Genomic DNA, 17,844 nt, shown 5'->3' on the forward strand with positions numbered 1-17,844 from the left:
TCGACTAATAGATCGCTTCTATCGAAGCACTGGTTTTCATGTAACCGCATAGATCTTTAAGTGTGTTTAAACTTCGGTGTTTACATTGCTAATAAAAAAAATAATAACAAGGTAGCTATCTCATACAATAACCAGAGTTGGTAGACTTACCTCGATATAAAACACTCTGTGAAATTATCAAACAAGTTTTAAAAATAAGATCAAGACCGAAATTGGCCAGAAACAACTATTTCTCCAGTAGTTTAAGGTAAAATATCATGATTGTCTGCATAATATTTTACACAAAGTTAGGTGGTCAGACGCCACAGATTTACTTGCAATAGTTAATAATTCCCTTGAAAACAATCTTTTTTTTCCTTTTTCATAAAAATGTCTATTTCCGTAAACTGGACAACTCTGCATCACTGCGGTTTCGGCTGTAGTGTAAAATGTACATGTATCTGCTTATTTCTTAAGAAAATATTAGTATAATCTGTTCATGTTATTGGAAAGACGTGATAAATTACCAGCAAGTCACTTAAGAGTATTTCTGAAATACTAGACGCTGTGCTAGAATCCTTTTCCGACCATTTTAAAATTATTTTTTTCATTTTACATAAACTATTCAAGTGCATTAGGCCGGAATTAAAAACAACAGTTCTGCGCATACGAAACTTCGTTTACTATACGTTTTCAAAACTAAATTCAAATCATCGAACAATAATTCAAAACGTGTACGCACGGCAGTAATATAAAGCGTTGTGCGGAATTTATTAGGCGCAGGCAATGAGAAACAACCGAACACTCTGGAATTATGTGCATGACATGACTGTATGTCACGCCTGCAGAAACTAAAGCACAAAGTACTACCTCCTTACAGACTGTCCTGTTTTAGGACTTAGAAGATCAAAGACTTCGACATTTGATTTGCCCTTTTTTATTATTGTAACTATAATTACAAGCTATATTGCACAAAGCTAACGAAGTGTCAGGTATGAGGCGTAAAGTTAAGGTAGATTCGTATTAGGCGAGCTGCAAGAGCTGGACGATAAATTTTTCTATATAACGCATCAGCTGTAAGTGCACAAACGTCAACTATATGGCCATCTAGGTTAGGATATGACCCACTACTTAAGCTTAAATTCTGGGTCGTTTGAGACAAACGCATTTTCATTTTGATCAACGATTTAACAACGAAGGAAAAAATTTAATAAATATTCTACAAAAACAGGATTAGTAGCTTTCCTGAGACTATGTATAGCTTTAGAACTGTATGTGACACCGCATGAGTGATGCTGGCTAAGCATCACCGCGGATGGTTATAAAGAATACTGTAATAAGATAACCTAGTGAATATACGAGTAACTGAGCGATGTCCAATATATACCAGTAAATAGTAACAATTGGGAAAAAACATTCTTATTAATATTTCATACAGCTACTTGAAGTGAAATACACTTCTAATAATGCAATGCAACACTCGGTAAGATCATTTTAAGGAACGGCACAATTTATTTACAGAAGATAAATACGTACACACATTAACAAACATGCATAAATAAACGTAATTTCGATGTTGACAACCCTAGACACTGAATCAATGCACGACGATGAATGAATAAAACAGTGTAATAACAATAACAACTATCAACAGAACACCGAACACATATACACGTTCGACAAACGGAGTTTCATACCAAAACCAAAGTGAGAGGAAAACACGGAGCGCCCGCACGGTTGCACATGGATTACACCATTATCTGTAATACAATTATTGCGTTCTTCATGCTTCATGCTGAGCAAGAAGCTACGAAAACATCATTATGGACACAGATATTTTGTGCATATTATCTATAATATATCACAGAAAAGTAATGATGTAGCATTAGCTCTCGTTCCATTCTTCTTTTTGCGGCGTGTCATAGAGTAATTCCCTTGAGATGGACTCGACTCAACGTTGAAAACAACGATATGTATATCTATATATGGCAACACTGAATAGCTTGGTTTCGTGGCTATTGTACTGATATGCATATGTGTATATCTCTAAATAGAGAGCAAAACACGATCAATTCCAAACGCACAATCAACAGAATAGTGACCTTTAGATGTGAAGGCCACGAAATGGCAATAAGAACAAATGAGTGACAGTGAGTAACAGGTCTCCAGCCAATTACACAGTGAATAACGAAGATGGCAATCTGTAACATACAATATACTATAGGCGCACAATTACTTCATTCATGTAGGAACACAAACACGAGATCGGCGTAATCCTGACAACAATAACATAGTAAACGGTGAAGTACGAGAGCCTTTAAAAAGACCAGCATTTTTTTAAAATCTTCACAGGCAACAATGAGTCCGTCGCTATAGAAACCACCCTCTGGAAATCTTTTCGCCATCCAGGATTTACCATCTAGTATGCCCATTTTGACCACATTGTCGAACTTATTTGGTCCTCTTATTCCGTAGGAGCACTATACTTGAGCACGGACACCCACGCTTAGCTATTCCACAATCGATGACGATCATTATCCAATCTGTCTTGGAGCACTCTGTTGCTTTAGATTGACCAGGATATGGCAATGTCCTGGTATTATTGGTTTGCCATTCATTCGCGGAATCGAGTCAGAAACCAGTTGCGACTAAGAATAATAAGGAGTTGACCGTCCACGGGCTGCGGCTACATGCGATATGATTGTCGCCTCATTCTTTGTTCTTGAACACTCTAAAAACTTCAGTTCCCAAAATATCCCGAAATCTTCATTTGATCTGCTGATTGTTTTACCAACCTCCGCCGTGTCCTCCACCGCCAAATCCGTCGCCACCGATTTCCTGGACCTTCCACTTTTCGCCTCCACCACCGCCAGCACCGCCAGCCCATCCTCCGTGACCACCGCCGCCACCGATCTCCTGGACTTTCCACTTCTCACCACCACCATGGCCTCCGTCAAACTCTTGTACCTTCCAAACCTCTTGTCCACCGCCTCCACCTCCTCCGCCACTCTTCATTAAGGGTAGGGGTATCACGAGTGGAATAACTGGTGACTTAGCTAGCTTCTTAAGAATCTTCTTGAGAATCTTTTTCTTGATCTTGTTCTTGTCTGCATCGACGCCAGGCATGAGTAGGGCAAGGACAGCCGCGGTTGCCACCGCATAGACGAAGAACGTACTAAGCCTCATACTTCGGGATATGTGGATTGCCCCGTGGACTAGCGCTGCCTCTTTTGCTGCTTTCTGTCGCCTTTTGCCGCGTATCCGTATGTCTGCTATCTATAGGGATCGCTGTCAGCGTCTGCCGTTTTTCAGCCACGTTGCGGTGCTTTATAGTCCTCGTCTTCACTTCATCTCGGCGCCTCATCGATGACTTGGCTCACTATTGCTGCTTTGCGTTCATTCTTCGCCACACCACAATTACCCCCCGGCTCAATGATGATGAAGTACTGTCCAACTTCTCAGCTCTTTCACCCAGACGCCATCATGGCAAGCAAGACATCGAGCCAACGCGCTTCGCAAAACAGTGGATTCCGCACGAACGCTTGGGGAGAAAATTTCAAAATCCGAATCTACCAAAGCCAAGTGTGTGTCGTCAAATGGACTTTTTATAGGTAGTTGTAAGTAGTAAGTCGGGACCGACACGGCTAGTGACAGACCTCTTTCCCCTTCCCCAGCAAACGCTTATGGGATCGCCCGTTACTGCGGTGGTGCCCCGTCGACCCGAGGCACACACCACGACTTATTCGGGCCTCCGGTTAAGTCGTGGGCGCCGTTCCATGGACAACTGTTATGCAAATTGTGTAAATTCGCCGGTTCTGTTCCCCACAAAACAACTGGGGGGGGGGGGGGGGTCAACTAACAATCCAAGTATCCGATCGACACAACTCCGTTGACAGACCGGGTGTGTGTATGTGTGCGAGCGTAACTTTGAACCTGCACGTAAGTTGCCACCAATCACAGCAGAAAGATATTTACTGGATTGTTAGCACTTGGACCCCCATGCCAGGACCTCGCAGGGCCCTGTTACTGTTATTAGATTGCTGCCCACAGTTGTTGTTGCAGCATAGTGATTCCTGCCAAAGACGAGGGTGCTATAGCGGACACATGCCTATGTAGGTGTTTCTAATTTTAATTTCATCATCAACAATACAGCATAAAATACCAAAAGGATACCCTGATTGACGATTTGGACATCCGTCGGCTCGATCTGATCTCAGCTTGGATCGCATCCGGCTCTCACGACCGTATGGTACATCTACAAATAAAACATTTTGAAAGTTGCTTTTACTTTACGTTCATGCACGTGTGTGTGTGACGAGTAACCACGTAGTTGTTGTTACCCGTTGTGGATGACCACAGCAATAGTCGTCGACAATCATGCGTAACTACCAGTTTCTCTTCCCCCATGAAATCATCTCCCCGATGCTCATAAAAATATTCTCGGGGTTAAATTTGCAATGAATGTCCGCTCACATCAAAGTATGAGTTCATCTTTTAGATTCAGTTGTGAACAAACTTTCATGCTGCTTTTTGCCTAGTCCAACTAATTCTATCGTTTCACCTGACATTTTTAGACTACTTCGACAGCTGTAACAACGCCGTATTTTAGTACCGCGAATTGCTGTCTTTGACGTTAAAATTGATGCATATTTTTCTGAGTACTGGGTTGAAATTTTAGCTATCCTTTATTTCGATTCATACAGTAGTAATATTGACAATGTATTGGCATTAATTTAATAATATGTAAGAGTTAATTCAGTTAATTTTGATTGTTTGTAACAAACCACAAACCACTGCTTGGCAACCTTTTTGTCGGCTGTGTAAACACTTGCTTATTCTGCTAATGGATTGATTAAATATTCATCTTTATTGCTAATTAGCGTCTTATGTCAGATAATTTATCTCGGTTTAAAAGCGAAGCATTTTTACTTACCAATAGCTAACTGTCGTTCTTTAAAACTGTCGTCTAAAACATCAACCACAATTGATACCTTTGTGTGAGAGACATTAACAGAGTAAATTAATAGCGTACTGTTATTTCGTTCAGCGATCGCAGAGCTTTGCGCAAAAATATTTATTGAAATTAAAGTCAACAGATATGAAACGGCTAGTGCTGTCAAAATAATTTAAGTCCGCCTTGTAAAGACAGAAAGTGCTAATAATATTTATAAGTTGCTACATTCCAAGAATAGAATAGAATGCCAAGAAACCTTATTTACGATGACAAAGAGTACCTTAGTACCTTTCAACCTGAGTTAGGCATAGTGGGTGTATCTACATTTAATTCTGATACTTTCAACTAGAAATTTGTGCAGCGGTGGTGCATCACTGATGAGACAACATTCCTGGAACTGCACCAAGATGCTAAAAGTGCAGAGAGTCGCTGGCCCAGGTCCGCTAAGCGCGTGAAATGCAAAATCGGCATATAGTGATTTCTTGAACTCCATATATTTGGGGATTATTTACGTTTTTAGTCAATTGCGAAGAAGTATTCTTACTACTGTCATCTATTCTACGAATTACGTTTTCTCTAAAAAACGATCTCCTTTATTTGTTCTCTCGGTAATTCTCTCGTCGATCGGGTTGAATAAATAGTTTTCCATTCAGTAACGTTTCATGCACTAACGTCTGTTCTCTGTAAGTCTGTAAGTTATTAAGGTAATCCTTATCTTAAGTAGTAACTTGCTTTATTAGTTGATATAGAAGTATATGAAAACGTTCGAAAAGCTTTTTCCACAAGCAATGTCGGTCTGGCTGCTACCTGCGGTTGTTCTCTTGAACTAAAAACTGCCTCAGTCCAATGAAGGTCATTCGTTCTCGAAAGATAAAAATTCTAAGAAGATAGAACATGATAACATAAAAAGATATGAGAGAACAGTTTACATGTTGACGCGTTGAAATGTCTTTTGTAAACGAAGTCACGCTAACCTATTTTCTCAGATTTCAACTCCACTACCAGCAGAATGGCTGCCGAATGAATTCCAGCAAAAACCATGTACGTCTGTACACATATTTCTAGGCAATTTGTTTGTCTTGTACAGCATAATTAATTTATCTGGTTTTATTAAGCACAGGGTTTTTAGAAAAAGAGAACAAGGCTACTTTACATTGCAAACGTAGAGGTCCACTTCTCATATTTAAAATAATGGTTATTACATACTCGAGACTCAATAACTTGCGTTGAAGAGCACGAATATTAAAATAATAAACCTTTTGTGACTGTTATCAGCACAAATATTGAGATCAAAGTATCAAATTCAACGAGAAACAAGCTCGCGGAGTGGCCAGTAATTTGATTGCTTTGTTTGGAATTGTTTCTTTAGTGTTCTCCGGGTTTGGTGCAAAACGGGGCTCCATTCGGTGTAAAAAGTGTAAAAGAGCGTTTTATTAAGCTGATTATCTTTGCGCGTACAATGATAAAAATAATGCAGGTGAAACGTGCGTATAGTGATTCCCGGTTACTACCATTTGTGAACAAAAGCCTGCAAGTTGAAAATGTTTTTTTAAAGCATTTCTCAAAATGTTTGGTTCGTACCGTTCAGCCAATACAGCCTGTTCGCATCTAACAGCACTGAAGCTAGATAATCACTGTCTTAAGCAATGCCTAAATACATAGCATTTAGTATGTGCTACATACATATATAAGGTAATCATGGAATCGGTTTTACGAAATTATCTCAAAAACAGTGGATTTTATGGAAAAGTGCGATAACACAGTTTGTTTGCAGGCTAAAGATGTATGTACTGGTCCAGTTGAATTTTTTCTATCTATTACATTTTCAAGAAGTTGGCAGTTTTCATCGATGAAAAATGAAGTAACACCTATCCCATTCAACAAACATCTAAAAATTGCTTATATTTAAACGAAAGAGGACAATATATTGTCCTCTTTCGTTTAATGTATTTCATGTGAGTATATTACTTTTCAAGTTCATTTTTTTATGTAGTATAATTGGGTTCCATCGTATTATCTTTATAACTTCCTTTTGATGAATTCGGCTCCTTATTTTTCTGAAAATGTATATCAAATATATATCAAATCTCTGAGGCTCTTATAGTCTTTGAGCTTGCGTACAAAAAGCGCCAAAGGCAACTGAACAGAGACAAAGAGAATTATCGAATTGATTCCCTAGCCCATACCCTCTTCGACTACCTATTTGAGTGCGGGTCGAACCAAAGTTTTTGTATTACGGAAATTGTAGGCCATATACGCTTAAAAAAAAAGCGTAGTCTCTGCTTCCTGGGAGAGCGCTTGATATGTTCTTACGAGAGCAAAATCGAAGGTTTTATTATAACTTTCGAATTTGATGCGATTGAATAAGACTTCTGATTCTCGGAACGAAATTAACAAAGAGACAATAGAATCAGTTATTTCCGTTTTGTCTTACGCTTTAATAATTTGTTGACTTTACGCGCAAGATTCTACTAAATAAATAATATAAAAATATATCATAATATGTATATAATCAAAATAATATAATAAATACAAAATAAATTTAAAAAATTCTGCTAAAAAAGTAAGTGCACATGATGAATGCATAAAAGCTTCAAAGGACTAAATAAGTCATGTTTTTTTTTGTTAAACAGTTTAAAAACGTATTTCAATTTTTTTACATATGGAAACATGGCAAACATATGGAAAACATATACAGAGGCAAAACTGAACAATAGCGTCAACAAGCTCTTTCATTATAATACCTCTAGGATTTTAGTCCATTTTATTATCTTAAATGATGGTATATAGCTTTTGAGGTATATTTGAATTGTAGTTATTCAGACGCATATTCCGGGCGCGTTGTCATTACAATGGGCTCACGTATCCCGAATAATTTATCTGTATTTAATGTTAGTCTTTTTACCTTCATCATAAATTACCGCTTGCGAGTTTACGATTGTGATTCATCGATTGAGTAGTTGTGCATGCATGCACAAGTTCCAAGCAAGTTAAGGCGTCTAACGCAACAACGGGTGCTGTATTATTTTTATGCCGAAATATCTCTAGCGGGCTGTGTCAACATGAGACTGACAGCGCTCAAGCTAATATTTATATTCATTAGCAGCGTAACACTAATTAGGCATTGCGTAAAGAAAAGAGCACCGCTCAGTTTTTGCTCTTGGTATTTTAGCCAGACATAATCTTGAAACACTCGTGATAATTTTGCGATTTTTGCGAGGAAATATGCTCCACTAATCAATCGCGAGGAAGACTTGAGGGACGAGAACAGGATTGTAGAAGAGCTTACATAAAGAGTGGCCTAAAAGTTTTTTTACGTAAATATATTTTAACGATTTTTCTTATTTCTGCGATGCATGATAAGCTACTAAGGTTGTAATTGTCAATAGATCGAATGATTTCAATTCTTCTTGCATGCTGCATAGTGATCCGGTCGATACCAAGAGCAGGCATTTGGGGTTCATTCAGAGTTCGAGAGTTGTCATTTAACTTTGAAAGGCGGCCGTACAGATCCAATTGACCTCATATCATTGGTGGATGCATTTGAAACCCATTTGCATCAAAAGTCGTTTTTAATCTCGGTCCTCCCTCTTCATACACATGTGGTGTAATTTACATACGTGGGTACTCCAGACAGGTATTTTTTAATGTCGTTACAAAAACAACGAAATGCGAGGAAGGCAATACAAGAGTCTGTTAATATTTGACGGAATCATTTCCAGTTTTTCAACAGCTTCAGGTTATGACCTTTCGAATAATAGCTATTAGTCGAAGATCCAAATCTCATTAACTTCAGTACATGTAGTAAGATAGTACCTTGGATGCTGTTAAAAACAAAGGATGCCTCTACTTTAATGCCTCCACTTCATTTGAAGAAACCTTATGGCGTCTGATTATCAGCGATACCGCGGATGGCTTCTAAGACGACTATTTAGTGATGAAATCAAACCCACAATATTATAAAATTGAATGCCCTTTTCAGTCAGGTCTACGCCAGATTGATAAAATGCGGGGATTATTGTTTTTAAATTTTTCAGTGTAAGCTTATTCCCGCTACCATAGAAGGTAATACTTTAACAAAATATATATAGGAGTCTTGTAGTCGTTTTTGTTTAGCATCTTAAAGCTTCATTCGAAACTAAAGTGACAAAGAAAAAAACAGCGTTTGTAAAATAAAAGTTATGTCGTTATTTCATATTCTTTTACAGAATTAATTACTAGGGGCAGCTAAGATTGAAAAGTTTTTTTTACGTGAGTTGTCTGGTATTAGAAAAATCTAAAATGGATTAGTAGTGATTGCCCATAGGAAGGTGGTGTATAGCGATAGCTATTACCTAGAATCAAGAGTGAGGTAAATTTCTTAAAAATGAGACCCTAACAATTGAGACGTGGAAATGGTAAAGATGTTAAACAGAATACGAGTCTCGCTCTGCAAGCACAAAGTTTAAATGTACTTTTATGACATGAAACCTTCTAAAGGTGCTTCAGATGTACATTTTGTCCTCTCCACTGAAATTTTAAAGAAAAACTATTTTTGGTTTATAATATATTTATTATAGTAAACTTCGTACGCGTTTGATATAAACGTACAAGGACACGTTTTTAGGAATGAATGAATGAAGGAGAATGAAGAAATCTGTCACATTTGATGAGCTTCGAATACCTCTTCCGTGACAAGAATTAAGTTTGCCGTTAAAATTGTGAAGGAGATAACCATTAGAGATGTCTCAGAGTCAGAAAATTTGCTTCGAGGTTATCAGGAATTCAAGTTCTCACACATTTCCTCAGTGAAATTTATAGAATTGGTAATGAGCCTTAGCTAAGGTACTGGTGGCGAGAGCTTGCAGCCCGATTTCTAGCCAATATGTGAATATTGCCATTTGTAAAATTTATTCACTATATGCCTTTTTCTTTACCTGCGCTTGTGTTTCCCTATCATGCTTAAACCAAGCGCTGTAGCAATGTGTATCGTAAATCGTACTAGCTTTACTTAAGTTGGCTTTTAGTGAGATCGATATCAGTGTCGGTATTCTTGTGTCGGTAGCATTGTTGATATTCCAAACAATATTCGTAAGGTTACCACAAAACATATTGAGTACTCCGTAAAAACTGAATTCGGTTAATGTTGCATATTTTTCGAAATTTTAAAATTTGTCTGAATATTCGGGAAATTAGTGGAAACCACTATGGCTTTATTTTATTGAAAATAAAAGTAACAGTGAAGAAGTAATATAACAGTAGTGGATATATTTTGTACATTAACAAGACCGGTGAGCATTTTAATATCCACTACTATAATTATTTAAACACCCATTGGAAGAGCTAGAAGATGCTTCAGCAGCGACAGTTGCGCGCAATTCACTTCACATGTACGCATATGGACGAGATCATAAGACTGACGTCTTGAAAAGGCTTCATTTAGATCTACTTTTAGCAAACTTTTGCTAAATTATAAGTACTAAGGCTTTTTTTTTGCCTTCACATACGAGAGGTAATAGACGGTGAAACGCCCCATAGTTATTCAATCCAGAAATTCAGCAATACATGTGTGGTAATTAGGATCATTAGGAATCGTTGATTTCAACCCAACAGGCATATCGGTCAGCAATTTATATGATATTTCCCACTCCACTCTTTAGTTTCCACAACGATTAATGTCCTCCAGTTTCCTACATCAAACGTATCTTTTTCATAATACATACATGCGTATGTATATACATGCAAAGTTATTCGCGCAACTAGTAGTCATTATTATGTGCATTTCATAGTAACAATAATTATGATTTTAGTTTGCCTCACAAGCCGAAAAATGGTAAACATAGGTAAAAGCCCAAAATAGTTTGAAAAGCGCGTGTGCGTAAAAGAAAAAAAATGTAGCAGAATATTTTGCTAGAAATTAGGAAATCAATCAATGAAACAAGTGCTAGAGGCCCCTTTGTATAAAGATACTTCAAAGTTTTTCTTCACCGTACCGATTTGCTCATAAATATCTATGGTAAACCTGAACAAGCCATTCCCAGCCCGAAGAAAGTAACAGCCAGGATATATCCGATATCAATAAAAACTGCGGCGGTATTTCATGCTACCACACGTTTTGCCTCTTTCTCTATCTTACTGTGCTTGTGAAAAATTGAGGTGGTAAAACGAATGATACATAACCCTGTATGTCTAATAAGTTATTCAAAGTAATATTAACTTAATTTTGTGTAATGTCCAGTCATAATCGCATTTCATGTAGATGCATATAAGCAGTATGGTATAAATATGGTGCGTATGTCATGGTATTTCATAAGCATGGTTTTAAATTTTCGACAGTATTCGTACACGTAGTTGGTTTCGTAAATGTATTTGGTTTATACACATCGTATAATCGAAACTGTGTCTCATAAGAGCGAGTCACACACTCATCGATTATATCATGTGTAGAGAGATTTTAATTTTAAGCCCGCATGGTTTCAAATAAAGTCCTTACAAAACAAGTTGGTTTTGTAACATGATGTGCTTTTTTCGTTGATGACAAGTTATCTTATAGAAAAAGACCGTACCGTATGTCGAACTCAAAATATTATTTAAACCCCTGTTGACGTCTTCTATTAGGGCACATTTATTAATAATAGAATGTGAAATCCAGGAAAATTTGGGGTATCAATAATAGCTTTTCATGACTCTGCATTCATTTTATAGATCTAACACTGTGTAAGGTGGACCTGATTGCAGAATGTCTCTTGAATACGAAGAAAATTAATTAAAACCAAACAATACATTCGCTCATCCGCCGATTTTTGAAAAAGTATAGTCAATTGACCAAGTATTGGCAGTCATACGGTTTTATTCGTTTCATTCTCCTTCAGCCTTAGTTTATTACGACATATTACTATTGTTCGCGAACAGTGACCCTATTCGTTCCATCTATACAAAACAGCGATACCATTGAGAAACTCTTAATATAGATTGTCATCCAAAGACGTAGCACTTCCATATTTCGGTGACGACATCAGCCCTACTCAATGATATTGCCCTGTTTATCTGCCATTACTCCTAGTGATGGCGTTTTTTTTTTAGCAAATGTGTAAATTATACAGTGTCAGGTAAAAGGTTTTAGTAGTAAATGTTTGCGGTTTGCATCGGCATCGACCACCTTTTATGTTTTTTTTTAATAGTCAACCCTTGGTTTTCCTTACATAGCTATCAGCCTTTGTCTGGGCTCTTGGATCATAACGTCCTATGAGCTGTTGCTCATCTTGATGCCACTAGCTTCTGCGCACATAAGCACGTTGTAGTACATGAAAAGGCTCCATGGCGCATGATATATTACCGTGACAGTTTTTAATGAGAATAGCTATTATTACGGGACAAAAATTATATTAGTGCATGAGGCTAATAACAAAGTTTTTATGAAACTGATGGCTTTTTTTTTACTGGAAAATTCTTTACGCAAAGTTGCACGCGAACCTCGGGCTCAAAAAAACACGTTATGGCTATTACGCCGATTTCGTTTCTGCTATTTTCTATTACGGTCTGCTATTATCAACGATAATGCTAATTATCAATCCAGTTTACTCCACATTAATTAAATGTATATGTTAAATTGAAAATTTATGTGATTATTGCATGAAGAATTTAGAGTTCTTGATGCTAGCATTAATGCTGCTATTTAGCACCTCTTTGCGTGGTACTGAGGGCGCGATAATACACGTTATTTTCTGAAACAAATTATTTGTCTTGGTTGCCGGTTGTACAAAATAAAGGATGGAAGTCATGAACTGCGTACGTGCATATAGATCTTAATGCAACACCTTGTTTTGGATGCATATTTCCACTATCTACTCTTTTTGTTAGAAAGTCTGGGATTTATATCTATTAGGTTTTTTAACCCTTTTGACAAGTCACAGTGTATGAAAAAATGTTTGGAATCACCTCTTCGGTATAGCATCAGAGTCCTAGGTTTAGTCCTTCTACGGTTTAATCGGGGTGGCTCTGGCTTGACTTTTCTGGTGTTTTTTGAGCAGGCCTGTGCAACGGATTGGTTTTTACACGCCGAGGTAATGTGGCAGCTATGAACTAGCGGTGGCTGTGTTCATGGTTACCATGACAACGCCTTTAAAAAGGCTCGTACCAACCACATTACTACGTCACTCCTACATATATTGGGTTGGACTAGAAATATTATTGCTCTCTCCTGAAATGTTTCCCTTCCCTTTCATCTACGTTTAGTTTTATCATCCATTTGAAAGTGTTTTCTCTTCTATTGGACCATTGTGCTTTAGTTATGTAGTTACCGGAATTGTAAGCCAAGTTTAAGTACTAAAGGTGGATGTTTCTAGTGAAAAAAATTCATATTTGACTCTACTTCGCTTTCTAAAGAGCTCAAAGAGCAGCGCAAGCAGCTTTGAAAATTTGTGCCATCTACAGCAAGGACTTATGCTCAAATGAAAGAAATGTTCGGAAGGGTTCGCAGTTAAGAGATGGGACTTCCGACCTGAAAGACGTACCTCATGCCGGTTGGATATCGAAGACACGTGAGGACCTCGGCCTATTTTCTTAATGAATTATACAATTCGCTAAGAAAATAAGTCGCGATCACTTGACTATCGTCAGGCATCCTACATGTCTAATATTTCAAAAAAGAAGAGTCTGGGCGCCTTTTAAATTAAATTAAAAGAAAAAAGTACACGAGGACTCATATTCTCATTGCACTTTAAGATTCCGCCTGGCACAGTGTGTCGGAATAATAAGCTTCTGCTCAAAACTCTTACTGGTGATAAGCGCTGAGAAAAAAAATAGGTGGTTCCAGGGATATACTTAAGCCCAAAATTAAGCTAGATCTCCATCCCAAGAAGATGATAATTTGTGTTTGGTGGAACAGGAACCGCCTTGTACAGGAACTGCTTGAAAAGAATCAGATAGTTAGCAAAGATTTGCATATTGTACAGTTGCGTCAAATTAGTGAGGCCACCTAACATACGATTAAAACATAGATAAAACAAAGTTTTCTCACATCCGTGTAAACGCACACATGGCTAAGATCATTAAAGCCGCCTTGCGAAACTTCATTAGGAGGTCTTTCTGCACCCACTATGTATCCCAGACCTCTCGTCGACAATTACTGATTCGTGAAATTCATGACTGTGCATTTGATCGTAAAGGTCTTTTCGACGCGTTTTTCAAATTTTCTGGCCATAAGGAATAGTAGAGAGATAGGGGAATATCGTAGAAAGTGCTGAGAAATGTGCAGATTACTTTGTTGATTCAAATAAAGTTTGATAGTTCGAGTAAAATACTACGACTTTTGTTAAGCGAAAAAAAGCAATATTGTGTGTGTTTCAGTTTGTGTGTGGATCAAGCATAGTTACGTCGGATTCATAAAGCTTGACAAAACGGAGTTATATAGACTGTCAAAAATTTTTGTTGTAAATTTGGCAACAAAGCTAATGAGAAAATCCTTGTAAAGCAGTTGATCTCTATAGCAGATGATTCTTCATAAACACTTACTACAGGCCCGTATAGTCTATAGCGTAGTCATCTAATATGGAACGATAGGGTAGCTTCCATAAAACGTCATTTGCTTTTCGTTGGTTCTGGAGATTGGACACGCGGAATTGTATTCGGTCAAGAAATTGGACATTTTTTTGCTTTATAGTTCAAGGGAGTTCGAATCTTCGAGATTTATATCAAAACTAGCGATCCACGTCACACCAAATTTCAAATCCAGATGCGGCTAAAAAATGCTCGGGTTTCGTAACAGTAATAGTGAATATTCAAACGAAGTGGCTCTCATCACCCAACCTGAATGGTAACGACCCAATACCACTTGATCCTACCTGTAACCACCGGGCTTACTAGTTTACTCATTAAGTTCTTGCACATAATCCGCACCGAACACACATACCAAACGCTACTCAGCTTGACTCTATTACTTTTCTCAATTTAAGCCGAAGGGACTTCGGACCTCCTTGGCGTGAACCTGAGTAACGGACGTACTAGTAGATTGCGAAAAGCGTAGTTATTCTTTTTTGGCTATTCTAGAATTTTAAGGTGAAATTTCATGTTAAAATTTAATCCTTCGAGATAGAATGCAAGTAAGCAATAGGAAAAGCAACATTTTTCAAAAACTCCTATGTAGAAAGACACCACATGCTACTACATGGCATACAATGAGAAAGATATATACAACATCTGTATATACAAATATTTCAGCAATACTTAACAGTTGTTAAGAAAACTGCGCAGAAACTGTCTTAGTCACTTAGTAATTCCTTGTGAAAACATAGCGAATAACGCTTAGCTTCTAGTTGTTGCTTATCTTACATTGCAACAATAAAATTGATAAAATAAATTACACCATCTTCCATCGTAAAAAATTTTCCAAACAAAATGCTGGTCTGGTTATTGTACATATATATACCTCAGATTACCAGAGATAACCTCAGGTTAAACTTAAAATCAATTGCCGATTATAAACCATTTATCTGGGAGAATGGAGGGATAGTGGTTATGCGAAGTACTCTTTATCATTGTGGAAAATTTAATGCGATGACTCAGTACTTTACAAATATATATATATATATGGCAATCTGGGTAAGGTATTAACAACACCGTAATCTGAGGTATATCGATATTTACTACTGTAAGTGAATTCTGATAGAAAGAATGCATAACGCCGTAGAAGAGGGCTGTAGAAGCTAGAATTGCTGTTTGGAAGCAAACAAGGACAAGAGCGGTTTGCTGCCCATCGGTGATATGAATCCTTTTCACTTGAAGATAGATCATAAATGGACGAACTCGTTATAAAATAAATGTTTTGCATTTGTGTTGCGCATATTGTTGTTCTGCATTGTTTAATGTTCGTGATTAGAAAACTGCAGCTCCCTGTCCAATCTAGACAGCAATGGGATAGGTTAGCTAATATATTGTAAAGACAGGCATATCTAACTAATGTCATCAACTTAGCTGTATTGTAAGAAATTAGTACTTAGATCGAGGTTATAGTTTTAAAATTATTTCTTGATCTTTGTGATGCAGATCTGAGCGGCGTAATACGTTCTAAATATTTTCTACGATAAATACGTCACTCTGATATTCGACAAGTATTGGAGCTGCGTAAAGTCCATGCTTTTGTCAATTAAAAGCGGATCTTGAACAAGTCATAAGCATCTTGGTGAAACAGAACATATTCTTGTAGTACATAACCAGTGAAGCCAGTTTCCAATACATTGTAATCAACAAAGTGTACTGGCGACTGTACTCCTTGTATAGTTTAATGGATGTACGCAATGTGTCGTTCGTTTGTATAATCCAAGAAGGATGATATGCATCTAGAAAGATTTGTTAGTTGATTCTCGCTTTAAAATCACAACAGATGCAACTTCCTTACTTTGCTCTTGACGACCCCAGGCACAGTACATCATCGGCTACACTATTCCTTTGTCTTCTCATGTTTCTGCTGCTTCTGCAGGTCTGACATTTTATGCAGATGAAACTTGTTTAGGGTTGGTGAAACACTGTTTTAGGCGGTTGCAAAGGTTAATATCTATACCGATTTCAGATAATGTAACTCAACCATTTTCTGCTGCAAATTTTTTTTATATTATGTCAGTTTTGGAAATCAATATTCAGTGGCTGTATACTGGCTGTATGTATGCTCTGCGTAAAAATAAAGAAAATTTTATATCATCCAGTACATATAATCCCGAGTGCTGTAATCGTTTGTATCTAGCTGGCCAACCAAACATAGACATTATGCATAATTCTGACAGGCAGACATCTGAAGCAATGCTTAACGCCAGTGCCGAACGAAAAATCCAAAATATCTATACCTTTGTGTGCATTGGCATGAAATGTTTTTATCAATTTGCACAGTATGGTAACAGGGTTTTTACGATAATGCTAATGGCCGAAATATTACTGAGCTGTTATTTTCGATTGTTGACATGAACCACTTTTTCTATATAAACTTCACTGTAAAAAAAGATGCAGTTTGGTCAGGAGACCGAATTGTGCAATGCGCGAAAAAACATCTATGAAGAGCTAGCTTACCTTGGCTGCTACAATTTCGAGCCTGCGCTCACGATTAGCTCTTCTTTGATAGCGATGATGGTTACCATAGTTAAACAGGCAAACACCAAATATTATTACTAAACGATGTGCTAGCCGAAGCACTGTTTAATTGTTGCTTCAATAATACTTATCTGTACATTGTAAGCGAGGGAAATGGTGCCGCTGTCTGTAAGCGCCGACAGCATCCATGCGAACGACGCGCCGTTGTCGTTGCTTATATTCTATTTTTAATTGTGACAAGTCATTGAAGGTAGTCTCATCGCCACTTTTTGATTAGTGCAAGGATTGGCTTCCCATCATATACACTTTTGAAAATAGGGTTCTATTTGGTCACGAAAACGAGTTTTGGACAAAAATTTCCGCCAAAAAATAACCTTCTCAGTAGCTATAGATTTTACGCACATACTCCTAACAAATGAAAAAGGGCCTTTAGAAAAATGACGCAGATTGTGCAACATGGTTCATGAATTCCGTCCGAAGATTCTTTCAGGATAGCAAACGCACGCATTAAGTTTCATCTTGTAAAGCATATGATTATAGATATTGGGGCGTATATAGCCCTAATCTCTTTTTAAAATTTCAATGGGTGTGAAGTATTCTTTATCAATTGAAGAAAGCTACTAAGTAAAAACGCTTAGTGGGTCACTTTTGGTAAGCAGAACTGGTGGATTGAACAAATTGTTGAGCAGGTATATTTCGCAATATTACTACGTCTGATTGTAATGCCAGCGATGCGATTGGGATTAACGGAGTGGTCAGTTGCTGCTAGAAGCGTGATGTTAAATGAATCAACCCAATACATTGAACATTTTTTGCGAAAGTGTCAAGGGACGTAGCCGATGCCTTTGCTTCTA

At 37.5% G+C, this 17,844-nt stretch overlaps 2 protein-coding genes across 4 annotated transcripts in view; one reads left to right on the forward strand and one right to left on the reverse strand.

Moving 5' to 3' along the window:
• The window catches only part of LOC111248461 (calcium uptake protein 3, mitochondrial-like), a 120,545-nt gene that overhangs the window by 38,759 nt on the left and 63,942 nt on the right, over nucleotides 1-17,844 (forward strand). The gene's annotated exons all lie outside the window — the stretch shown is intronic.
• On the reverse strand, nucleotides 1,469-17,083 carry LOC147757133 (uncharacterized). The gene is made up of 2 exons (XM_086985711.1): nucleotides 16,970-17,083; nucleotides 1,469-4,234 (listed from the first exon to the last, which is right to left on the reverse strand). The coding sequence occupies exon 2, from the start codon at nucleotides 3,163-3,165 to the stop codon at nucleotides 2,767-2,769; it is 399 nt and encodes a 132-aa protein (XP_086841837.1). The 5' UTR covers nucleotides 3,166-4,234; nucleotides 16,970-17,083; the 3' UTR covers nucleotides 1,469-2,766.

Source organism: Varroa destructor, unplaced genomic scaffold (assembly GCF_002443255.2).
Source record: "Varroa destructor unplaced genomic scaffold, Vdes_3.0 BEIS01000003.1, whole genome shotgun sequence".
NCBI classification, from domain to species: Eukaryota; Metazoa; Arthropoda; class Arachnida; order Mesostigmata; family Varroidae; genus Varroa; species Varroa destructor.